Below are 25,826 nucleotides of genomic sequence, written 5' to 3'. Positions count from 1 at the left end.
CGTTTAAAATTGTGAAAATGTGTTCTAGCGGTCACATGATCAAAAGTATGACTTAAAGGCGGGGTCTCTTTAGCCAATCAAAGCACTTTATTGCACTTGTATAGTGTGACGTGAGCCAATAGAAGACTCTTATAAAAGTGTCATTTCATCTTTTGAAGTCATGTGTACAAAACAAGTCACACACATTTGTACCGTACAAAATCAACACTATTTACATACAATACACACGCAAGCACACACACACACACACGCACACACACCTGATGGGACGTCCTTTGTCGCGCTTGAACACACACGGCCGCTAAACTGCTAGCATCGCTAAACTAGCTGATATGCATAAAGACTTTTTTTCCCGCCTCCCTGTCGGTGGTGAACTAAAAAGACTTAATGACATATATTTATTGAAAATATTCTACATAATCTGCGTCACAGTCCGCGGCATACTGCTAACTACGCTAACAGCGCAAAGCTAGCCAACACCAACACTTCCACCATTTTGGGATGGACTGACAATATTCAAGTTTTTATTTGTAATAAATATTCATCTTTAATCTTCTGCATCCGTTCTAGACTTTGAATAAAACATCTGAGTTAGTGCACATAAGACAGCAAAGTGTTTTGTCGCAAAACACGCAAGCACACGACTAAAAATTCTCGCCTCGGTCAAAATGATTTCAAGGTGGTGAGGAGAATTTAACTAATAAAAGTTAGTCTAAATGTGTTCCATTGCATCGTACAAAGGTTATCATCCAAAGAAATGTGGTCACATTCTGAGGAATAAAAACACATCTTTTGCTGTGATGCAGCCTGGACATTTTAAATGTCACATTTTAAAATATAAAATCCATCCGCCCGTTTATTCCTCTTGAGCTGCTGCCTATTCCAGCTGACTTTGGGCGAGAGGAAATCGCAGGGCACGCACAGACAAAATATTTGGACAGTGTTCTGATTACAAGTCCAGTCCAGTACGTGGTGGTGACAAATCTGGAACTGGTAAAAAAAAAACAAAAACAAACATCAAAATGTGTTCAATTTCACAGTAAAAAGGTTAAAATTTCATTTCAATGATTCATTCAATGAAATGTGGCCACGGAAAAATAAGGAATAAAAGTGCATCTTTTGCTGTGATGCAGTCGGACATTTGAAATGTCCCTTTTGGAAGAAAAAAAAAAAATCATCAAACTGTTTTATGGGGTGGAGGGTGGGGGGAACAAAGTCTTTTTTTCTCCTGGCAAAGGAAGTGAGGACCATTTTTAGTTGTTGTCTCAGAGAAAATAAACAAAGTGAAGACTTGAATTGACAGACTTCACTTTGTTAAAAGTGTCACACATGCAACTTTGGGTGTCCTAATGCTACAGTATTAGCTTAGCACTAACAGCTTCTCCATGTACTAAAAGCAGGGGCTCTCAAACTTTTTGGGCCTAAAGCAAGGACCCCTGAACAGGGAAGGGATTTTCCCAATTAAACAAACTAACTACTAAATGCAGGAAAAGAAAACTACAAATATGCAGAAGATAATTTTTTCCCCCGCAGTCCCCCCAAGCCATAATGCTTGTGTTGGTCCAAGCGCCGAAGTTTGAGAACCCCCGACGTAAGCGACACATCTAAAAAAAAAAAAAAAAAAACGGGCGGAAACGTCATCCACAAATTTTTCTGTCACATCGGCCGTCCTCACGACTTCCTCCGCTTTCTCTCCACACGATGAGTAATGTTGCAAAGGGCTGCAAATGTTTCTGCAAATTGCAATTGTGGAAATATTCCAAAGTGGAAGCTTTTCATGGGAATGAAACGGAAAGAGATCAATGCCAACATTTTGTTTTGCCACAGGCGGACTGCCATGCAAAATAAATAGCTCTCCTTGCCCACATGCGAAGGCATTACAGTCACACGCTCCACGGTTGCTCTGCTCAAATCCGCAACTATCGATGCTAACCATTAGCATGTCAATGGCGTCTCACATTGTTTGCTAGCCTTAGGCTAAGTGGACTTTTGCCCAAAGCGAAGCTACTATTTTGTTGTTGTTCTGTTTAGTTTTTGAGTAAACTTCAGCTGGGAGTGGCTTTAAACAGCTTGAAGCCTCTTTTTGATCAATTGTGAAGTGAGTTGAGTTCACTGTCACCATACAGCGCTCACATCTCAAGGCACCACTAAAAATATCAAAATCAAAGACACTTATTGTCTGTAAATTAAAAAAAAAAAAAAAATCCTCAACTTGGTCAATTTTTGATTTCTTCCCATATAAAGTTTCCAACTTTGAAAATGAGCGCAACCCTCAAATCCCCACTGAAGCGACACTAAATGTCCCTGTCACACACACACACACACGCACACACGCACGCACACACACGGGTGGGGAGGGGCTGCATATAGGGGCTACTCGACACCTCCTGGTCTTTTTGCTTCCTCTCCATATAGATTGTTATGTCAATGTACAATATTTATATTTTTACAACAAGCTCCTCACTGGTTTTCCCTCCGATCCTACGAAGCTTCCCTGGCGGAGGCCACGCGCAACTAACAAAAACAAAAAAAAGGAAAAAGAGACAAGTGGAGAGCACAGGACACACACACACACACACGCACACACACACACATGCACGCACGCGCGCTACATGTTGTAGGCCACGTAGATGGGGTCCAGCTGGTCCTGCAGGAAGCCGTCGCGCAGGTGCATGCGCTGCTTCTCGCCGCGCGAGTTGATGGGGATGACGCCGATGTCGGTCACCACCACCACGCCCACGATCAGGTAGTGCTCCTCCAGGACCGCCTTGGTCACCATGGGAACCAGGTCCAGCGCCTCCTGCTCCGAGCCCTCCAGCTCCACCACCACCACCAGCAGGTTGGTCCACGGGAACACGGCGCTGGGGAGCAAGTGCGCGTTTGTTAGGTAAGCGGAGGTGCAATGTTGCACAACACAGTGAACAACATCTTGTACTATATCGAAGTTGGACGATTTTTTTTTTGGGGGGTCGACAAGGAACTAGGCTGAAGAGAGTAGAGGAGTTTCATTAGACAAAAGTAGCCCTTTACCGCCAATTTGTTAACAAGGAACTGTGGGGAAGTGAATTGAGGAGGATCACTTAAACAAAAGTAGCGCTATGCCGCCATACTGCTGCCAAGGAACTAAGTTGAAGTGAGTAGAGGAGCTTCATTTAGATATAGTAGCACTTTGCTGCCATTTTGTGGCATCCTATTGCCAATAAATTATGATTAAGTGATTTGAGTGCCAAGAAATTATATTTAAGTCAGTTGAGGAGCTTCATTTAGACAAAAGTAGTACTCTACCGCCAATTTGTGGCATCTAGTCGTCAAGAAACCGTGTTTAAGCGAGCTGAGGAGGGTCATTTATATAAAATTAGTGCTATGACGCCATATTGCAAGGAACTATGTTGAAGTGAGTTAAGGAGATTTATTTAGATAAAAGTAGCGCTTTGTCACCATTTTGTGTCCGTCCAAGGAAGTATGCTGAAGTGAGTGGCCCTTCATTTAGACAAAAGTAGCAATTCTCTGCCATTTTGTGGCGTCCTAGAAGTGCCAAAAACGATATTGAAGTCAGTTGAGGAGCTTCATTTAGACAAAAGTAGCACTTCGCCGCCAATTTTTGTTGCCAAGAATCCGTGGTGAAGTGAGTTGAGGAGGATCACAAAAGTAGTGCTATGCCGCCATATTGCTGCCAAGGAACTAAGTTGAGGTGAGTAGCGGAGCTTCATTTAGACAAAAGTAGCAATTTGCCGCCATTTTGTGGCGTCCTAGAAGTGCCCAAAAACTATATTGAAGTCAGTTGAGGAGCTTCATTTAGACAAAAGCAGCACTTTGCCGCCATTTTGTGGCCTCTTGGTGACAAAGAACTGTGTTGAATAAGTTGAAGAGCTTCAGTTATACAAAAATAGTGCTATCGACATATGTCCATTGTGCTCAACGTACCACTCCATGATGCTCTTGTGCGCGCGTATGACGGACGTCTCGATGTCGATGGGGTGGTATCGCATTCCTCGCAGCTCCATGGCCTCCTCCAAGGCGCCCACCACGAACAGAGCGTCGTGCCTCTCTGCCACAAACACACACACCACACGTTGGCGCGCCACACCAAAGCGCCAGCGCTCACGGCAAGGCAAGCGCGCCGGCCCACCTCCGTTGGCGTCGGTGAGCTCGGTGCGGCGGAGGAAGCCCAGGTAGCCCGTGCGGGCCCAAGCGGTCTGCGTGTCGCCGAAGCTCAGCCTGGAGTTGAAGTGGTCCGACTGCAGGACCTCCTCGCCGTAGCCGCTGTAGTAGCCGCTGCCGTTGTGAGCGCTGTGCACCCAAATCTGACGCGGGACGACAAGAAGAGAACGTCAGCTCCGCCCGGCAGATGGCGGCAGCCCATTGGGGAGCGGTCTGATGAGCGCACCTCGCCCAGGTGCGAGTCGCCCAGAGGGCCTTTGGTCTCGGGGTTGGCGATGATGATGCGAACTCCAGGCAGGATCTGAAAAACAGAGGTGGCGTTGCCACGGTTACGTCAAGTATTTGAATGAAAAATGCCAACTTAAGTTAAACATTTTCATTTTGTTTGATGTTACAAACGGCTTCTTTTTTCCCCTAAGAATCCTTCCTGCTTGTTGTGAAGCCACATTCGGCGTTTGAGTTAGCGACACGTCTCCAGCACGCACGCGCAGACGAGCGTGTGGGCGACGAGATTGTTGACCGCAAACCGACTTGAGTCACTCGACTGTGGGAGGACGTGCAGACGCTGTCCACGCCACAAATAGTCTTGACATTTAACTTCAAAATGGATGCCATTGATAAAAAAACTCTCAGATTTCTTTCCCAATTCATCCAATCGAGTGAGTGTTAATGCGATTAATGGCTATATAAATAAACTTGACTTTTGTTTGTGTGTGCGCGCTCACCTTCCCGGACTCCATCAGAGGGAGACTGTGAGGCGAACCTCTTTCCACCAGACGCACCCTGAAACATACACGCGCACACGTTGATGCTAACGCGCCTCTTCGGACCCCGAAGGAGACACAAACGACATGTGACCTGTCATGGCGGAGCGCCCTCATGTCCACGTAGACTGTGGTGGGATCGGGTCCCGACGTGCCCTGCAGACAAACATTTATGTTGCAGTCAACTTTCAACATATTTACGAGCAATTATAAACCTCACTTCATCAGAACACAAGATGCCACTAGATGGCGCCATAGCACTATGTTTTTCCCATTGACCTGCAAGCAGATGGCCAGGTTGACCCTGCAGCCGAAGGCCGTGCTGACCGAACGCGGGTGCAGGCCCAGATCTTTGAAGAGTTTGGAGAAAGAGAGCGTGAGGGACATCCGGGGCCTCTCCTCGGCCACCACCACGCACGCTCGCACCCGGGACAGGTCCAGACCGCGGGCCTGAAAAAGCGCCAGCGTCACGTGGAAGCGGACGCGAGGTGACGAGACGAGACGGGACGAGGACCCACCTTGAGGGTTTCGGTCTGCAGGCCGAGACCTTTGGTGCAGAGCTCCATCACGCTGTATGAGCAGAAGGTGTCTCGCACCCTCAGCTGGCTGACGGCCAGCAGCCACAGCGCCGGGTTGGATTCCAGCTCGATGGGCGGGATCAGGATGGACTGGTGGCCAGAGTAGACACTGCGCACGCACACACATTCAAATGGAATGGAACATGAATCATTTCTATATGCGGAGACGAGATGAGCTTGTCTCACGCTCATATTTTATAATAATGAACGCGTCGTCCTCATTAGCGCAAGCCATTTGCAGGCTGATTCATGTCTGCCGGCAGGACGAGTTTAGATTTCCTTCACAGACAGTTTCAAAGAAAAGCACACCTGCGAAATTCAACATGGAGGTCACGACTCTCGAGTACCAACTTTGGTCCTCAAGGGACACTTTTGGTTTTCAAAAATCACACACGGCTCACCTCATTTATGTGAGTTGATCAGTTGAAACAAACAAAGAAGTTCTAAATTATGCTCATGTTTTCATTTGATTAATTGTAATAAATTAGACAATTATTCAATATAATTTTTGTTTAAATGTATGATATCTGTAAACATATTTATTTTACTGTATTTTTATTTATTACAAATATCAACAGCATTTTTTTGAATAAATAAATAATAAATAACTAATTAACTATTTGTTTTTTATGATATTAATTGTATTATTGTAAATGCAAAAAAACCCTAACCAATTACTTAACTTTTTTAAAATGTATGATGTGTAAACATATTTAGTTTACTATTTATTTATTTTATTTTATTAATATGTTAATTGTATTATTTGCAAAAAACAAACAAACAAAAAATTACTTAACGTGAAAAATTATTTATTTATTATTTTAATTATGGTTGTAGATGATAGTTTATTTGCTGTATTGTGCTCATGGCGCTAAGGAACTATGTTATATTAATTGTATATTATTTATTTGAACCACCATCTTGTGACAATTTCAAGAGCCCTATTTCGATAAAACGCATTGTCAATTGCATGCCAGAGCAACAGGTGGCGCCAAATCGCTCAACTGCAAGACCATTTGAGCAAATGAGAAGCCAGACAACACGGACAAAATAAAGAAGCCAAGCACGAACCTGCAGAGACACCAGAGGACGAAGCCGAGGCCGCAGTACGGGTCGAGGCAGATGGCCACCTCCCTCGACGGGTACAACTCGCACTGCAGCTTCACCGAGCGGCAGAACGCTCCCACGGCATTATGGGACATCTGTGAGGGGGGGGAGGTGATGATGAAGTCCGCATGAAGATGAGGGGTGCGAGGTTTTGGGACGGGTGGGATGGGGGGGGGGGGGGTTTCCTGAGCTGACCTGAACGCCCGCCAGCATGCCGGTGGTGGACACGCTGAAGTCCAAGTAGGCCAAACCGTCCGGGTTGCTGGGTTTGTACAATGCCGGGGGCTTCTTCTTTGGCAGGTCGTCTGAAGGACAAACACAAAAGTTGACAAAGTATGAAAGTAAAGATAATCTGATTTCAATTGCAACAGGTCAAAGTATAATGTCACCAGAAAAGTAATGCTCAAGTGCAGATATCTGAAAAATCGACTTATGTCAGGGGTCGGCAACCTTTCCGGTCAGGTTACAGACCCCTGACTTAAGTACAGCAACAAAGTTTTGTCTTTTGTCTACATTGTGTGCGTGTGTTTGCTACAAGTTACCGGTGTCGAGGACGGGCGGCCAGTTCCTGATGTCCACGGTGGCCGTGGCCTCTTTGGAGCGGAGCAGCTTGCAGATGACGGCCGTGGTCATCACGCAGGCCGAGTGGCTGACCTGCACCATGAGACAAGACGGGTCAGAACCGCTGCACGCCGCAAAATAATCTTTTGCTTTCTCAAACGCATGTAAACAATCGCCGCCTGCGTACTACCGGGGGGGCAGAATGCGAGTGACTTAAACTCAAAATGCCGTAAAAATGAGTTGCAGATTGTAAAGTCGCGCCACCCGGAAGTACATGCGACTCCAGTCGAACCTCCACGATCATCTTGACGGTGGGCAGCGTGGTGGAGATGTTCTGCGGGTGGGGCGGCCGCACCGTGATGGGGACGCAGCCGGCGTACAGCGAGCCGTAGAAGGCGGCGATCAGGTCGATACCTGCAAGACGGTCGTGAGGGTTCAGAGTTGGCTTCAGAGACAAAAGCAGGACAGTGGTCCGAATCCTACCTGGCGGGTAGACCAGAGCCACGTGGTCTCCTTCCTGCAGGCCGCCTCGCTCCATCAGCAAGGCCGCCACTCGCTCCGCACGCTTGTGGAGCTGCAGGCAGGTGAGGGAGCTGGATACTGCCCCCTGGAGGAGGCAGAGGGAAGTACAGCACAGTCAAGTCAACCCACTCCAGACATTCGCAATCAGAAGTCGGTCCCGGAGCGTCGTCCTTACCCGAGAGCTGAGCAGAGTGTAGAGAACGTGGTCAGGCGTGGTTTGAGCTCGCCACTGCAAAACCTCCGACAGGAACAGGAACTACGTACGAGGAAGTGAGTCATCAGTGGAATGGGTGTTCAGGAAAAAAAAATTTCAGTCAAGTTTTTGACTGGCATGATTAGTCTCACCTGGTCGTTGTCATCCGTCTGTCCCAGGTCTCTCCCGCTGGCCTGAGCGATCCGCTTGCCCGACACCAGATTGCCCACCATCACGGAGGCGGGGCCGATCTCTGCAAGAGAAACAGCACACAACGCCAAGGTTGATAAAGTTAACGAGGCTAGCATAAAAGCAAAAATTGAAGAAACATTTTCATTTACAAATCAAAATGTCAAACATAGTGAAAATGTCCTTTGCTTTCATTTTTGTCAATTCATCTCATACATGAGCTTTGGGCTTCCTTTTCAATGCATTATTTCTGTCTTGCTGTAAGTCCATGCAGAAGAAAATTGTAGTTAACACTATACTTAGTGAGCTTTTTTTTTTTTTTTCATAGTTTGTACTAAAAAAAATAGTCTATAGGCTATATTAAAAAAAACTAAAAAACTAAAACTAATACTAAAACTAATAATAAATTGAATTAAATAAAATGAAGCATAATTTTTTAACTAAGAAAAACTGATAATAAAATGAAGCATAAATTTTTTTTAACTAATGAAAAAAAAACAATAATCAAAATGAAGCATAAGAAATGTAAACTAATAAAGACTAAAAAAAAATCACATTGAAACAAATTGAATTTGAAGGGATACATTTTCAGCAATAAAAAGTTTATATTTTGTCCAGAATTAATTCAATAACTTCAATATTTTTCATTTACAATAAATACCTTAAAAAAAAAAAAATTCCACTTGCTGTCGACTGAAGATGACATCACCTGTGCTGAGGACCAATCATGGCTCAGTTTGCTGACCAAACCCAGAAGACAGGTGAGCCATGATTGGTCGTTACCTACTTCTTCAGCACAGGTGATGTCATCTTTAGTCGACAGCAAGTGGCAAAATTATTTTTTAAAGGTATTAATTGTACATGAAAAATAATGAACTTATCGCATTAATTATAGACAAAATATTATCTTTTTACTGCTGAAAATGGCTCAATGAGTCAAGTATCCCTTTCAAAAAACAAAAGTCCAAAATAAAATCAAAACTACCTATAATAATAATAATAATAAGAATAAAAATCCCAAACTATTATAACCCTGCTCAACAGGCAAACGCACGACATCATGGTTGTTCCCACCTGGCTGCTTCTGTCGAGGTTTGGGCAGGTTGGTGACGCAGGTGTGGGGGCACATGAGGACGTTGCAGGGGTGCAGCCCCCCCTCCAGGTACAGCTGCTTGATCTCAGACAGGTGGATGCCGCCCAGCGGAGTCTTGGGCAGCGTGTTGGCCGGAACCAGAGCCAAGCAGAACACGCCCACGCCGTGGATGCTGTCGATGGCCTGGCGGGGGTTCGAGGGGGGGTGAATTGACCTAAAATAATGGATGAGAATTGCGAGGCCTTCTACCTGCAGGACGCGACTCATCCACTGGAAGCTGTCCTCCTCGGTGGAATCGGGCCGCTGCTCGGCCACCACCACGATCCTCTCGTCCCTCAGGACGGTGACGGAGAACACGGCTATCCTGCAACGGCGGCGCCACAAACACGTCAAGATTTTGCCCGTCAGGTCGGCAAGCGATGAATTCATCTCCACTTCCTCCAAGTGACTTCGGCCGCTCACCTTCCCCGGTAGACGAACTTCATGGGCTCCACCGCCAGCGCGGTGGCCACGACGTCGTCGGCGTTGTGCCGGCGCCCGCTCACCATGATGAGGCCGTCCATTTTACCCGTGATGAAGGCCAGCCCGCCGGGCCCGATGAAGCCCAGCAGGCCGGTCCGCACGAAGGCGTACTCGCTCACCAGACCGCCGCCGCCGCTCACCGGGTACACCTGCAGGCAACCGGCAGACGGTCACGACGCCGCTCTTCCGAATTGCTTTACTTTCATTTGAAGGTGCGTCACAACTTTGGGTAAAAAAAAAAGACGCCATGAGAAGCGATGGGCCGACCTCGAAGGTGTTCTTGGTCATGCCGGTGAGGCCGTAGTAGGACGTGCCGGTGGCGATGGCGCACACGCACAGTTCGCCGATTTCGTCCGTCTGACAGAGTTGAGGGACGCCTTCCGGCTTCACCACGCACACCAGGCCTGCGCCAGCAACAAAAGCCACAATTCATTTTCATTGATGAATAAAATTTCCCCCAAAAAAACAATTTTAAAGAAATAACTATATATCCCAAATATCATTTTATTTAAAATTGCATGAAATTAATATCAATTTTCTATTCTTGCAATTTCAAATTTCTGTATATCAGTACATGCCCATCTGTAAAAAATAAAAAATAAAAAGTATGTGAGCTATTTAAGGCAGTTAATTTTAATAATGAAAACATTTGGTCACTTTTCTATTTTAATAGTATATAATTAATACAATTACAGTTAACCTTCCATTTCCATTTTACTAATATTTCTTTTTTAACAACAATTAGCCAATTATTTAATTAGAAAAAATAAAAATGAAAAAATTACATTTTTAAATGCTCATGTAAAATGGTTTCATTTACTAAAACATTAATTGCATTGTATAAACTATAAACAAACTATTTCATGAAATATATGAATTTAAAAAGTGTTGAACATATGCATTTTAGCGAGACAGACAGAAAGTTGGCGACTACAATATATATAAGATTTAACTTCATGTAGCACTTCACTGCAGTTTAGCGCCAACTACTGCCCAGGAGGACTTGCTCAATATCAGATTTCTTTGCCTTCAGTACTGGTGACAGTACTCAACTCACCCATCCCACAGTTTTGCCTAACAAGCTGAAAACATCCTAAACACGTGAACACAAACAAAGTAAGTCACCTCCTGGCGTCACCGTGCCAACGTCCTGCACGGTGAGGACGGACAGACGCTCTTCCGTGTCCACGCGGACCACCCCGTAGCTCAGACCCTGCATGGACAGCACGCCGCGGCCTGGCGGCTGACTGCTGTCTTCCACCGGCCTGGAAACAGCGACACTAAGTAAGAATGTCACACATGATCAAAATTGGATCTTGCTCATAAAAATAAAAAAAACAAGTTTGAGTGTACTCGTGTCCTCGTGCACGCACCTCCTGATGGCGACCGTCAGTGCCTCGGGCGAGCTGGCGCAGGGACAGATGACCTCGGCTCGCAGGCCTTTGGTCTGAAAGACGTTGAGGAAGGCGTCGCACGACGAGATGGACCCTGACGGTAACAAGAGGATCGTGCTCGGGTTCAACAGGTGCAAAACATCACGGCTCAATTCATTCACGACATTTCAAGAAGATCAAATGCTCCATAAACATTAGGAGTGGGACTCTTTGGCTGTCTCACGATTCGATTTGATTCAGATTTTTGGATTCGATTCAAAAAGATTTGATTGACAAGGATTTCTGCTTCAATTTATAGACGTGCAAAGAATCGTCATGATTGACTCCAGTCTGACTCGCTAATGCTAATTAGCTAACTTTTATCACTCAAAAGAGCGGCTATTCATACAAAATGCTTCAGAAATGTTTACAGAGAAACATCTTAACTTTACTCACCAACATATGCTCTTCCTACGCTGCAAAAAACAACTTTTATTGGCATAACTTGATCGTGACTTTTTCCTTCTACTCTCTAGTGTGGCTACAACTTAACAGTGTATCAGAACGCGCGGAACCACACTGCCCCTATGTGGCCAAATTGTGTACAACATGAACAGCGCTCCCAGTAGACACACACAAACAAGGGCAAGACGGTATAAAATAATTTAGATAAAATCGATTTTGGGACATTTTTGTTCCCGTCTCGAAACTTTTCACAAGTCACATGAGCAAGATTCCGTTTTGAACGACGTCTTACAAGGGTTGGACCCGTCGGCCACGAGCAGCATTCGCAAGGAGCTCAGGTTGATGTCCTTCTGGTCCTTGTGGGCCACCAGAGCCCAGTGCATGTCCCTGGACTTCACACACGACACCTTGGCTGCGGCCACACACACACACACACACACACATTTCGTCAATTTGACGGACAGGTGAAGATGTCGCTGCGAGTGACGTTCCCAAGCTCACCTTTGTACTGGCAGACTTTCTGGATCCACGATAGCGGGTTGACCTTCATCAGCGAGTACGGCACGCTGATCACGTGCATCATGTTCATCACGCTCTGCACGCACCAACGCATGCCACACGTTAGCACCGTGTTTTGTTTTGTTGTTAGTTACAACAAAAAGAAAACATGTTGTGAAAAGCCACATATCAAGCGCATTTGAGACTTTGAATTTTAACCATACAAGAACTTACCGTCAGGATGCCGTGCCACAAACCCACATCCTTCTTAAAATCCAGAACGTTGACGATGGTCTCGGCTACGGGAGGAGAGACGAGTTCAGAAGGTTGCCATTAGGTGGCGCTCTGTGCGCATGTACACCGCTCACAAAAACTTTGGGATATTTTGCTTTCTGTGAACCTAAAATCTGCGAATTGAACCGTCAATGCCGCTGACTCGCCATCGGGATAAATGAAGCCACCGGAAGTGCCTTGGCGGCCATCTTACGTTGCCACTTTCTCTGCGCTCATAACTTGAATACATTGAATTCTCTGCAGCTTTTTCCACAGTTTTTCGTCTGCATCATGTTGTCAGAACCATTAATTCTTTTTGCACAACAATAATAGAAAACTCACAGTGTGATGTCAATAATATTGTGAGCTTGTAAACAAATAACAGAAAATATTGTAATAGAACACGCTAAAAACAGTTGGGTCAAAAGTAACCCAATTATGGATCCGATCCACTTTATGGGTCAAATTGACCCAAATAAAAGGATCCGACCAATATTTCTGAGTTGCTTTATGCTGAAAGACCCTTTTCTTGACTCAAAGTAGAGGATCGGTCCATTTTTGACCCATAGTTTTTAGAGTGAAAAGAAGCCAAAGTATATAAACGGTCATCACTACGTACGTGCCTTTACTTCTTAGAGAGATTTTTTAGCATAAATCGTGCCGATCTAACAGTTTTCAATGAAAACCGTATTGAAGTTGTCGGTAAGAGTGGCAACGTAAGATGGCTGCCCTCTGGCTTCACCCACCGTTGACGGTCCTTTCCTATGTAAATCCGTGACTAGAACCTTCATTTGTTCATCCTTAAATGTCCAAATTTCTCCCGAAAGTCAATTTTTTTTTTTTTTTTTTTTTTTTTGTGAGTTTGTGCATGAGTATACGTGCGAGTGCGTCTCACCCTCGGTGTAGCAGCAGGACTGAGTGAGGGCCTGGCAGTGTGTGAGCAGAGCGATCCTGGTCACCGTCACGCCCAGCACGCTGCCGTCTTTGCACGTTTTATACTGGAAAAGACACCACAACATTAGGGAGCGCACACACGCACAACGTGTAGATAAATGTTCCTTATTCATTTAATCGGACTCCTCTCACACGCTTGAAACACTTTTCAATGGAGCAAAACCCACTTTTTAGCGAGCATAATGTTGACGTTCACTTCTCGCGACTCACCTCGATGTAAGCCGTGTCGTTATTTGCGTCTTTGATATGAGGGAACCAGTCTCTGGGCGGCTTGGACAAGTGCTTGGACTCGGTGACGAACCACAGCAGTTTGGGCCAACCTGCACACGCGCGCACACACGAGAAAATCAGGCAGCCTTTTTTGCACGGTGGCGACAGGACTCACAGTCAGTACTGAAGTCCAGACTCTCAGCTGACCTTTGAACTGCGGGATCTCCCCCGTGGCGCTCTTGGGGAGCCCCTTGTGGCAGGCGTCACTGGTCAGCGCCACGGTGACGCCGCAGCTTCCCAAAAGGAATCCGATCTGCTGACTTCCCGCATCCTGCAGAAGAAAGGTCAAAAGGTCATGAAAGAATTTAGTAGTCGCTGATGTCACACAATGTGCCGATGATCTCATTTCGCGATTTCTTGGCTGGGTACGATGACTTCACTGGAATGAATCAATCCAATCAATTAACGGCGACGTTGTGCTAATCGTGTTGTCATTTGCTGCCAGGTGTGTCGCCAGAGCTGGGAAAGCGCAAGTTCCCGCTCCCGACCGGAGGTCAGAGTGCATCTCGTTGATCAAATGCCGCGCCAACGCCAGCTTTTTGCCCATCTGTGGCACACGTGCGACTTTGCGTAGGCGGGAAGAGGCTGTCATCGCTCCGTAACCGCGGCGACGCCAGCCTGCTGTGGGAGGGGCTTTGGAAGAGCATTTTCAGCCTGTGCTGTTTTATTGCTAACGTTCCTTTGCTTGGGAATCCTAAAGGTGGAACACTGACAATAGCGACGCGTACAAAATTTAGGGCTGTGAAATTGAAAGCGTTAATTCTGAAGATTGATTTTAAATTATTTAAAGCCTCGCAAAAATGCAACTCAGTTTGATTTATTTTATTTACTTCGTTTATTAATGATTTCATTAGGATCATTTTGTTCAGTTGTTGTATTTTACAGGACTATTCAAGGATCAAAGAACGCTATTAGAACACTCTTTGATTCTAAGCATACTTTCGATTTGATGATTTTTGATTAATTCCAAGATTTTACTCAAGCAAATATATCTGGTGTAAGCGTATAAACATGCGATTAAATGAGATTAATTGCAAAAAGTTGTGCGATTAATTAGTTTTAAAAAATGTATCGCTTGAGCGTGCAAAAAAAAAAATTTTTTTTAGTGCTGTCAAAGTTAAAACATTAACTAATTAACTCATTCACTGCCATTGATAGCTATAGACGTCAAAAATTCATTTTAACTATTTTTATGAGTTTTTTTTCTTCCATTTTTTGTTAACAAGAGTATGAAAACCTAGATTTTTTTTTTTTTGGTACATTTAAAACAGATCTAATTTGTGATTAATCGTGAGTTAACTAGTGAAGTCATGCGATTAATTACGATTACAAATTTTAATCGCCTGATGCTGCTAATTTTTAATAATCTTTCCTTTTTTTAAAAACAAACAAAAAAAACTTTTATTTATTTTATTTTTTTAATGTTCTTTTTGTGTGTGTGTGTTTTTTTAAAGAAAAGATTATTAAAAATTAGGGGCGTCGGGTTATTAAATTTTTTAAACAAAATTAATTGCGTGACTTTACTAGTTAACTCACGATTAGTCACAAATTTTATATCTGTTCTAATACAAAAAAAAATTCTAGGTTTTCATACTTTTGTCAACAAAAGTGGGAAAAAAATGTTAAACTAATAGAAATAGTTCAAATTAATTTTTGACGTCTATAGCCGTCAATGGCAGTGAATGAGTTAATTAATCACAAAAAAATGCATTGAAGTAAATGTTTGCATATGACATTCAGAATATTTGTTCATGTCAAAATATTGGGGTCATTTTTTTTCCATTTTAAATTATGCAAGTAATTAATTGATTCGAAAAAGAGGAGGATGAGCGTGTGCAGTGGATCCAAAAATGTTACATGTCGAAAGAACGAACACATGACACGCGATCTTCTAATTTGGCTTCAACGCTGGCTTAGCGTCGTTATAATCGCGAAGGCACACCTTGCGACTGAGGGGCACCTCGATGGGAACCGGGACCACCTCTGCCAGCAGGCAGCCGTAGAAGGCCACCACGAAGGCCACGGGGTCGTTGTTGGGGAACACCAGCGCCACCTGCGGGCGAGAAAAATAAAAGTGACATCACGATTCCTCGAAATGCGCAGAAAGTGAGAGCTGATTCGTTTTAAAATTTCAAACACACAGCTGCATTTATTTATTTATTTTTTTAAATGAAAAAGAATCAAAAATGCAATTTGCAGCGTCACCACGTCACGGCGCTCACCCTGTCTCCGGGTCGCACCATGGGCTCCTGCTTGCTGCCCAGCTTGTGGAGGATGTTGTAGGCTAGCTTGATGCTGCGCGACCACAATTTCCCTGCGCGCACACACTTGGTGAGGCTTTGAAGGTTGGCGCGGGGTCAGGGGGTCACGCAAACCTACCGTAGGTGAGGACGTAGAGGGGCTTGCCCGCCGTGTCCAGGCTGGTGAGGCAGGGGGCTTTCGGGGAGATGGTGCCCCAGCGTTGGAGGGCGGCCTCCAGCGAAGGCGGCCAATTGGTGACCACCCCCAGGGCGTCGCCTCGCACCGGCATCATCTCCGCACCTTCGGGACGGGGCTGATTGGGGTCCGGCTGTTGGACTGCACAGCGGGACACAGATCGTCACGATTTGTTTCCCTCAACTTGCACCAGGATGCCACAAGAGGGCGACTCTTGAATGGCTTGGAAGGTGCCGTACGAATCGAAACTATAATCAGCATCATTGCGGCTGTTTGAAATTTGTGACTTCAAACCTTCCAGAAGTTCGTCAAAGTCATCGACGAAGAACTCTCGTAGCGGCGGCCGGCGAGGTTGCTTGAGCGTGTTGACAAGCTGCTGGATCTTGGCCGACACGCGACTGCTGACGGGAACGCCTGCCAAGCAGAAAAAACTCAATGTGAGGCGAGTCGCCACGTCACCATGCTGGCCTGAGAGAGGATATTGTTGTGGTGCCCTTCGGCAAGGCACCAAACAAGTCATCAAGTCAACATGTCATCAAGTGTCATCGTTTTTTTTTTTTGGTTTAAAAAATACAAGCAAATATCTGACATACGAGTGCACTTCAGACCCCCGCCACTAGATGGCGGCAGCACAAGTGACAACATCTGGCCACTATGAATTTGCTATACGTTGTGAATGGACAATATGGGTTGGTTGTGTTCTATTAATAAACCCCACAGAAGAAGAAGAAAGGACAAAACATTAGGTACAGCAAACGTACTGCTCGAGTGAAGACAGTGATTTTTTTTTTAAGCTAACAAGTGTGATGCCCTCATGTGGGCAAGGAGAGCTATCTGACAAATCTAAATAAATATCAAATCAATATTTTTGTCACCTTCTTACACTTGTCGGGTTAAAAAAAATTCATCAAACATTAAATCGATCCTTTTAAGATGTCTTTAAAAATATATATATATATTAATGGCCGCAATGGTTTTTTTTTTTGTATCTTGTTTTCTTGAAATTTACAGTTCACAGGAATTTAAAAGTATTGAATGACATTCTAAGACAATTCCAATTTTTTTTTTTAAATCTATACTTACATTTACTTAAAAACATATAAATTAAATGCGTACAAATATATGACTATAATACAAATATAAAACACAAAGAATAAAATCTTTGACTGAATGGAAAATCAATCAAAGTGAATTGTGATGTAATGGGACCCTTGCGAATCTTACCGTCTCCGGTCTCCATGCGCTCTGCGTTGCCGTACTTCTGCGTGTTGCGGGCGATGGTGCCCATGTTGGACATGGGATGGCGCTCCGTGTGCGAGTGAGGCGAGTCTGACGAGTAGCCCATCACATCTGCCGGGCCCGAGTGGTTTTCTGGAGAGAGTTTTGAGTATTTATTGGCAGTTTGCGGCAGGCCGTGTGAAGCTGGACGTGAAGGTCACGTTGCCGAGCCGAGGGAAGTAAGTGAGGACGTACCGTCGGACTCCAGCGGCGGCGGCCACAACATGTCGGAGCCGAACTCACAGGAGCGCCGCAAAGATCCTCCGTTCTCAGCGACGCTCAGCACTCCTTTCCTCTTGAGAGACAGGTGGCCGATGCCTGACACGCAAACACGTGACTCACATGTGTGTGTGTGTGCGCTTTTAATGATCACATTTGACTTCATGAGTCTGGAAATGATTTTAATGACTGCAAAGAGTCATCGTTGTTGCTCCCAAGACATGATTTGAATCTCCTTTAGCCCGTGTATGGTGTTTCACATTCTATGTTAGCATGAAGCTAACTGACTTTTGTTAACCTGAATTATGTTTTGTTTGAAAATTTTGGTGTTAAAATAAACCCATTTGAATTCTCTTCTGTTTTCTGGGTCAGTTTTACAGTAAAGCGAGAGTGACAATTAAATGGAAGACTTTAAAAGTGGAACGCATCCCCAGAGATAAACAGGCGGTCGCTGTACAATGCTACCTCGACTTATTAGCTTTCTGTTGTGAACCAAAATCCGGATCCTAAATGAGCTTTAGATACGGCGAGTCGAGTGAAGTGAAAAAAAAAAAAAAAGGACTTTCACTACTTATTGAATGGGACAAACACCCAAATATAAAATGATAACACGCACAAGGAGCATGAAGCGGATGCTAACATTAAACTAGCAACATGCTAAATGACCAACCAAAATGGTGTGAGTGACATTCAGGTTAATTAGATGGTTTAGGTGGCAAATCCAGGTCCAGAAAGTAAAAACCCTGTCACAGTTTGGCTTTAGCCCCTAATGCTAGCTGGCTAGCTAGCTAGCTCCCTAGCAGGTAAACAAGCACCAATGGAGCTAGCTAGCTAGCCCTTGTGGCTAAAGCCAAACTGTGGCAGGGTTTTCATACTTTCTGTACCTGGATTTGCCACCTCTGCTGATTTCTGTAGTCCTTCATGGAAGAAGCCTGATGATCTTCTGTGTTTTATCAAAATAAGAAATTTGCAAACATCTATTTTTACTACATGGTACAACATCAATCAACCTTTTTTTAAATCACCATATGAATACGAAGTATTGAATAAACACCAATCACTAGTTAATGAATAGTAATCAGGGAAAAAAATCATTTCGTAATACACTTAAATGATTTTTTTTTTTTTATGAATCTGATTAGTCGATTAATCGATTCTAAAAAAAATTTTTTTTTATAGTGACAGCACTAGTCACAAAAAATATGTTTTTTTCAATTTTGGCATTTCAATTCATTTCACTGGACAAAATGGGTAACACTGAATTGAGTCAAAGTTCCCATGTTATGAACTTTTTGTGTCATTTTTGTTTGTAAAGCGTGCGTTGGTCTTACCGTGGTGCGAGGACGCCAGGTGGCCCTGCTGCAGGTGCGCCGGGCCCCCGTGCGTGTGCGCCAGGTGTGCCAGGTGCGAGATGTGCACGTGCGCCAGCGAGTCGGCCAGCCGCCCGGCGTTGCCGCTGCCGCCGCTTTGCGTGGACGAGGACGAGGAGGAGGTGGAGCCCAGGTGGGCGGGGCCCAGCTGGGAGGGCCGGCCCATCCAGTGCTCCATGCCCGACATGTCGTCGCAGGGGCCCGCCTCCTCCTCCGAGCCCGACGAGGAGTCTGAGCACAGGGGCGACAGGCCTAGTGAGGGTTAGCCACGTGTCGCTGCGCGCGCGCACGCACGCACGCGCCGCCAACCCGTGCGGCGTGCGCTCACCTGGCGGCGTGTACGCGTCCATGGAGGTCTGCACCACCAGGGAGCGCCGTTTAGACGGCATGGGCACCGCCACCTTCCTTTCCACGTGGCGCGCCAGAACGGCCTGGACCGCCTCCGTGTGGACGTCTGAGACAGAAAGATCACTTGTGAGGACGTCTTCTTCGACGTCTTTCTGCGGAAACGAGAGCTGTAGAAATTTAAATCTAAGACTAAGACTAAATAGTCTCTCGCTGGGCTTTACTCCTCAACATCTGGATTTTGGCCTGTTTAACTGCCGCTTCCCCACTCACCATTTAAGGCCTTCATCTTTTTTGCAAAATCCATTTTGTGAAACATTTGGACAGACGTGAGCATCCTGAAATTTCACCTGAAAGCTGAACATCCCTAACTTTTATGTGTTCTGAATATATACATCCATTGTATGTCAATGTTGCCGCCATATTGGATGTGGAAAAGTGGAGTTGCGTTGCTATTATTAAAAGTTCAATTGATATGAATTCCTGAATATCAATAATGCTCTTTATTGAGAATGGTCACATTTTTAGGATGCTTTTAATTTAGATTTAGATTTAGAAGTAGCTTCAGTAAATATTTCTATGGGTGGGCGAGCTTCTTTACCTGAGCGGTAGCGTTCGTCTCTGGTGCCCGATGTTCGCCGGCGGTGGAAGCGGGCGGCAGAGGGCGGGCCCAACGGGACCCGGTGAGACATTGGACCTTCCATTCCTGCAGAGAAAAGCATGCAAACACACACACACACACACACACACACACAAACAAATTAACACGCACGTACACACAAACCACAAACATACACAGTCATTTTCGCACACACAAACAAGAGGTTCGATAAAAAGCAGAGTCCCCCCAAAAAAAGGAAAACATGAAGATGATTTATCAGAAAAATTTCATTTTTCTGGATTGATCGAATGAAAAAAAGTGAGCAATAAAATATCTGAAAAGAAAAAAAGTGATCAATCAAAAGAAAAGGTGATTGGCTGTTTGCATCCAGAGCGGAACCTGCACGTGCACGTGCGGGAGAGCAGGCCCAAGCTGAGCTCCAGGGAGCGTTAGCCTACGTCAGCTAACGGCGGCTAAACGGCTAATAAAGCGCCGTCCTAAATTTGTCGGGATCGCGAATCCATCCACGCAAATCGACAATTAATTTTTCCTGAACTTTGGCTGTGTGAGGGTCCCGAACCAGGTGACTAAATTACCTCCAGCATGTGGAACAAACGCTCTGATCAGCTTGGACCTCTTCTTCTCATAACCCTTCTGAGTGATGTCGCCTGCAAACACACACACACACACACACACACAGCGTCTGGGCCAATCGGTTCAAAGGTGACAAATTAAAATGAGATGATGAAGAATGGATGTGGAAGGAGAAGTGAAATCAAACAAAACGCTGCTTTTCAAACTTTCTGCCGTCACCTCTAAGGTCCAAACTGGGGGACAGGAAGTTGCCGTGGCAACGTTTTCCCGTCACTCGGCGAGTGCAACCAGCAGCACTAATACAGATAATTCCTCCGCTTGTACTCCATTAAACGCATCGCTTGACTAATTATTGATCGGTAGACTCCACAACAACACAAAACCTCAGAGGTGCTGCTAATCACTACGTGAGAGCAAGAGGAGGAAGAAGAGGAGGATGTGTGTGTGTGTGTGTGTGGGGAGGGGGGGGGCATTTATAAGAAAGAGGAGTGGTAGAACAGGAAGTGGAGGAGGAGGAGAAATGGAGAAAGAAGAGGAGGATGAGGAAAAGGAGCAAGAGCTTGAGGAGGGCAGAAGAGGAAGTGGAGGAAAAGAAGAGAAGTGGAGGAGGAGGTGAAGAAGAGAAAGAGGACGAGATTAAAGCGTAAAAGGAGAAGGAACGTGAGGAGGAGGAGGCTCAGGACATAATGAAGAAGAGGAGGAAGAGGAAGACTGCTGAGAACCAATCAGAAGCTGCCAAACATCCTGCATGAGTCCACACAAGATTGGACTTCAAAAACCGGCCAATGACGACGCGTCAACGTCCGCGCACACGTCTCACGTGCGCGCGTGTGCGTTCCTCTGATCAGCGTCAATAACAACCTTCTTTTTTTGCGCACGCACGCACGCACGCACGCACGCACGCTGGCGAACACAGCGAGCGGGTCCACAGGGAGCAGCCATCTTCCACCGACAGCGCAGTGGAACAGGGAGGGAGTTGCCTAGCAACGCTTCTCCTGGAAAAGGCCGCAGCTCGGGCGGCCATCTTGGATGTGGAGCGCCCGATGTGAGAAGGTGGGCTCATCAGACCTGTTAGGCAGTTAGTGTGTGTGTGTGTGTGTGTGTGTGTGTGTGTGTGCGTGTGTGTGTGTGTGTGTGTGTGTGTGTGTGTTCTCAGGCCTGTCGCTCCCTCATTGCGGTCTGGCAGGTAGCTGAGAGGCAAATCAATGGTACAAGAGTTTTTCTTTTGGATGAGATGAACCACCCAAGCAATGTGGATATTGTTTGTCCTTGTTAGGGTCAGAGGTCAGCTGACAGGTGGTGTAGAGCCCTGACTGGTCGCCAGTCAACATCAGAGCGCGTCTCGACAAACCATCTGAATCAAACTGGGACTCTGCCAGGACGCCGGGCAAAACAACATCATGTCGTTTTTCCTTCAAGGAAAACAAAAAGAAGCCACGACAGAATCGGAATCTTCCTCATCTTCATCCTCCATCTTGTTTCTCTTTGTTTCCTGCTAACGTCTGCATCCACATCCTGTTTTATTTGATCTCCTTTTTCTCATCACATCACACACACACACACGCAGGCTCCATGGAAACAAGATACACACACACACACACACACAAAGATGCGTCATGCACTGGGACCTTGGGCTGTCACGCTCACATGTAGGGACCCGTGTGGTCTGCAGCGCGTCCGATAGCCGATTAGCCGGCGCGCACACAATGCCGCGCACACACGCGCCCAGCTAGACCAGCGTCAGCAGAAAACAAAGTCGGCCTCGCTGGTGATTCAGTGGGTCAAGACGTCAAGAAGTGTAAAAATAGCAACATGTGACTTGAGGGGGTGGAAATCAAATGTGGCCCGTGTGCACCATGCATGTAGCATGTAGCACGTAGCATGATGCTACATTTGAGATGTCATCTCAACTTAAGATGATATCTTTTTCACGAGGCTCATTTGAAAAAGAAAAAATGAAAAGGCATCTCCAGCATGGTTGGCGCATCTGCCTCGCACTTTGGAGGTTCTGAGTTTGAATCTCAGCCCTTTTGCGACGTTTGCGTCTTCTTCTCCAAAAGCGTCCGCGTTAGGTTCGTCAAAAGACGTTAAAATGTCCACAGGTGTCAATTAACACAAAAGGAAAATGGATGACAATATTTCCAGCACAGACAACCAGTAGGTGGCGCTAACTTGTCTCCACAGCACCAAATGACTTCATTTCAGTTTCACTCAGTGGACATTTGGAGACAAAACCAAAGAATCATTTTATATTGGACGGCGACGTGGAAAAGAAAACTCTCGTTCATCAATCTACGTCGAGCGTTTCACCAACACCCTGACAAAGATGGTAACTTGAGCAGCGGCAAAAGCCCCGCAGCCTTTCTAAAAAAAAACACACACACACACGAGCAGCTGCATCGAGTCGCTTGTGAAGTGCCGTCACTTGAGTTCCACAAACAGGCTTCAGGTGAGCAAATCAAACGCACCACGGCCGCGGTGAAGTCTGAACGACGCTGAAGTTATCGTTTTTTTTGGTGTTCAAGTCAACAGAGACGAGATCATCAACATTTCAGTTTGCAGCTGCAAATAATTGACACCCACCCCAAAAAAGCCCCTTGCTTGATATATGCCGAGGGATGGTGGCAAAGCACTACTTTTGTCTAAATAAAGCTGCTTAACTAACTTTGAAATACTTTCTTGCCACCAGGATGCCCCAAGATTCGATTATGAAGAAAACTTAAATCATGATTGATTTGGTAATAATTGCAATCGCGATGAGGACAAGAATTTGTTTTTTTTGGGTACAAAACAAGAAAATTAAGACAAATACATTTCTTTGAAACTATTATGCAAGTTCCTTTTGGACCAAACAAGATTGATTAAATTAGTTAGTCATTTTAATTTTTTTTTAAAAAAAAAGGTGTAACTATATCTCAAAATTAATATTAATAATCTTTTATTTTTGTTTATGATTATGCCGATTTTGTAATTGTGGAGTTGAAATTTAAATGGATTTCCCAGCCCTACAGTAACGCACTACTTTTGACTACATGAAACTCCTCAAGTCACTACGACGGCGTTCCGTAGCAACAAGATAGCATCTAAGCACTATTTTTGTCTAAATGAAGCTCCTTAACTGTGCGGGCGCATTCTCCTGTTCCCGACTTTACGGCACAGATGTCAAGACTCCGGAACGCGACTACTGCGGCTAATTTTAAGGGAACGGAAGGAGCCTCTTGACTGGCTATTATTGAAGCCAGCTAGGCCACTCCCACAGCAGTGCAGCCCTCCCATTGGCTGACCATCCGCTCTGCGAAATGAGCAACATCAGGTCTAACCTGCCCCTGCGTAGAATTGACAAAAACTGAGCCTTCAAACTACAAAGCCGCACAGATCGGGAAGGAACATTACGACCAAACTGCTCACTGAGCAACAGGTGAGCACATGTGACGGATTGACGGCTTCAAATAAAAGTCAATTATTTGTGAGAAGCAAACTCGGAATCAACTAACTTGTCCGCAAAGACGTGATCGGGACGTGCCTGGCTGGAACTGACCTTAACTTGGATGTAAACGTGTGATTTTTTACTGCAACACACACACACACTTGAGACGTGCACGCTGGAAGTGTGTGGAAGATCATCCCCGTGTGTTTGTAGGCCGTGCAAGCCCGTATGAATAAAAGATGTCGCTTGCATTATATAAGGCACAAATGTTCCAATGTGAGATGCTTGCGATGCATTCCAACAGCTGTGACTGAGTTCCACATGCATGCAGGCCCACTGTGTGCGTATGTGGCGGGAAAAGGGGGAGTAAGGGGATGGATTGGGGTGGCGGGGTGGGCGAGTGAAAAATATTCCCGAGCATCCTCCTCCTCAGAGCAGGCAGGCCTTCGCCGGCCACAAATGTCGGACGTCAGAAGGCCCAAAAAGCAGCGCCGAGCTGCTGCATCGCAATGCCATCGACAGGCGCGCGCTCCCGCGCGGACGCACGCGCGCGCGCGCGGGCACAGGTAGCCTCGCAAGGCGGTGTCAACATCTCAAGGTCAAAGCGGGAGGGGGCGTTGCGGGTGGGGGGTATGTAGTCTTCACTCCCGGAGACCAGACAAAGAGCCAAAGCGGGCCGAGGATCGCTCTCGGCCGCCCCCGGCTCAGGCTCGCCGTCGGGCGGCCGCACAGAGCTGGCCGGGCCGGTGGCTGGCTGACAAACATCTGGATGGGAGGAGCGGGCGGGTGGAGGAGGGGCAGGAGGAAGAGGAGTAGGGAGGAGGAGGAGGAGGAGGAGGGGGTGCTAACAATTAAATTCCGTTAGTGTCGGTGCGGATGGCGATGAGATAAGAGAGCACCGGGGCTTTGGATGAGGGTGGGGTTGATGGGTGGGTGGTCTTACCCTCTGACAGCTCCAGCTCCAGCTCCGCCAGGCGGGCTCGGATCTCCAACGGTATCGGCGACGCCTCTCGGTCCGCCATTCCGCCTCGTATCGCGGCGAAAACACCTTCAGCCCTCTCCTCCGCCTTCCTCCTCTTCGTCGCTTCTTCCTCGGCGAAAGGCGCGCGACAATGACCGCGAGTAGAACAAAGAAAGGGGGCTCCAAAGTCTCGCCTCTTAACGGGGGTCCGCCATGGCGTCCGCCGACCTGGAATGGCTCGAGTGCCTCGCGGCGGAGTGGCTGGGCTGGGGTGGTCGTGCTCCTGGCGGTGGGGATGGGGAGGATGAGGATGAGGACGAGGAGGCTCGCCGAGCTTTGCTGCCGCTTTGCTTTGCTTGCCAATCGGGTCACGTGACGACGACGACGCGGAACAGGAGGAGGGGCTGCGGCTCCCCCAAGTCATCGGCAGGGGGCGCTGCAGGCAACCACACCTAAACAACAGTGACGTGGATTTCGGCTACTCTCCGAACATCCGGGCATTTCACATATTTACGCAACGAAAAGGCTCCTTACACGGAGAAAACATACGGCGTATTGTATAAGCGTTTGCCTGTGACTAGCATGCAAACCATGCAAATTGTAATAGCAATTAAATGACATCTACTTACATTTTGAAATCAAATAAAACTTACAAATCTAATTAAGCGATCCCTTTAATGAGCGGAGAGCTTCCTTTCACCGAGTTGATTGCCATTTTGACTTGTGGCGGAAGCTCGGAAATGCCACCTACATAAATTCTTTGCTAGTTTACCACAAACATGACATTCAATATAAAGGTTTGATTCCTAAAAAGTGTATTTGATTTAATCTCTGCAACATTATGCAGTTTGAACATGCGCCACACTGCTACATTGATTGACAAGTGTAATTCAATGCCTTGCTGATGAATTAAATGCTCGATGAAATCTCAATGGATGCTCGCTTCTTATGAACGACACTTACTTGATTGCTTCATGGAGATTTTAGCGGGGCAGGAAGTTGTTTGCTTGATGCCGTCATAGTGTTGGGCGCTTGCATGTTTTCCACACTTTGCTTTCTATGGCGAGAAATG

At 46.0% G+C, this 25,826-nt stretch overlaps 1 protein-coding gene across 5 annotated transcripts; it reads right to left on the bottom strand.

Annotated features, from left to right (window-relative positions):
- Window positions 1–64: 64 nt before the first annotated feature.
- Window positions 65–25,137, bottom strand: LOC144040169 (disco-interacting protein 2 homolog C-like). Of its 5 annotated transcripts, none has more exons than XM_077554097.1 (38): window positions 24,737–25,137; window positions 20,369–20,440; window positions 19,773–19,877; window positions 19,155–19,280; window positions 18,788–19,078; window positions 17,433–17,555; window positions 17,184–17,330; window positions 16,254–16,373; window positions 15,903–16,100; window positions 15,746–15,837; window positions 15,466–15,576; window positions 13,671–13,794; window positions 13,464–13,573; window positions 13,195–13,297; window positions 12,261–12,325; window positions 12,030–12,123; window positions 11,821–11,940; window positions 11,064–11,178; window positions 10,816–10,970; window positions 9,958–10,094; window positions 9,631–9,839; window positions 9,418–9,532; window positions 9,150–9,351; window positions 8,039–8,139; window positions 7,869–7,949; window positions 7,655–7,778; window positions 7,464–7,585; window positions 7,153–7,264; window positions 6,806–6,915; window positions 6,575–6,705; window positions 5,444–5,612; window positions 5,205–5,375; window positions 5,020–5,081; window positions 4,887–4,944; window positions 4,388–4,462; window positions 4,130–4,304; window positions 3,925–4,048; window positions 65–2,861 (listed from the first exon to the last, which is right to left on the bottom strand). In XM_077554097.1, the coding sequence occupies exons 1-38, from the start codon at window positions 24,813–24,815 to the stop codon at window positions 2,609–2,611; spliced, it is 4,881 nt and encodes a 1,626-aa protein (XP_077410223.1). In that variant the 5' UTR covers window positions 24,816–25,137; the 3' UTR covers window positions 65–2,608. The 5 variants fall into 5 exon arrangements, with proteins under 5 accessions (XP_077410223.1, XP_077410224.1, XP_077410225.1 ...); XM_077554098.1 differs by having other exon boundaries at window positions 10,816–10,955; XM_077554099.1 differs by having other exon boundaries at window positions 18,788–19,057.
- Window positions 25,138–25,826: the final 689 nt, after the last annotated feature.

The sequence above is a fragment of the Vanacampus margaritifer genome, chromosome 20 (genome assembly GCF_051991255.1).
Source record: "Vanacampus margaritifer isolate UIUO_Vmar chromosome 20, RoL_Vmar_1.0, whole genome shotgun sequence".
NCBI classification, from domain to species: Eukaryota; Metazoa; Chordata; class Actinopteri; order Syngnathiformes; family Syngnathidae; genus Vanacampus; species Vanacampus margaritifer.
Note: the sequence above shows the minus strand (reverse complement) of the source record. Positions and strands in the feature narration are given on the sequence as shown.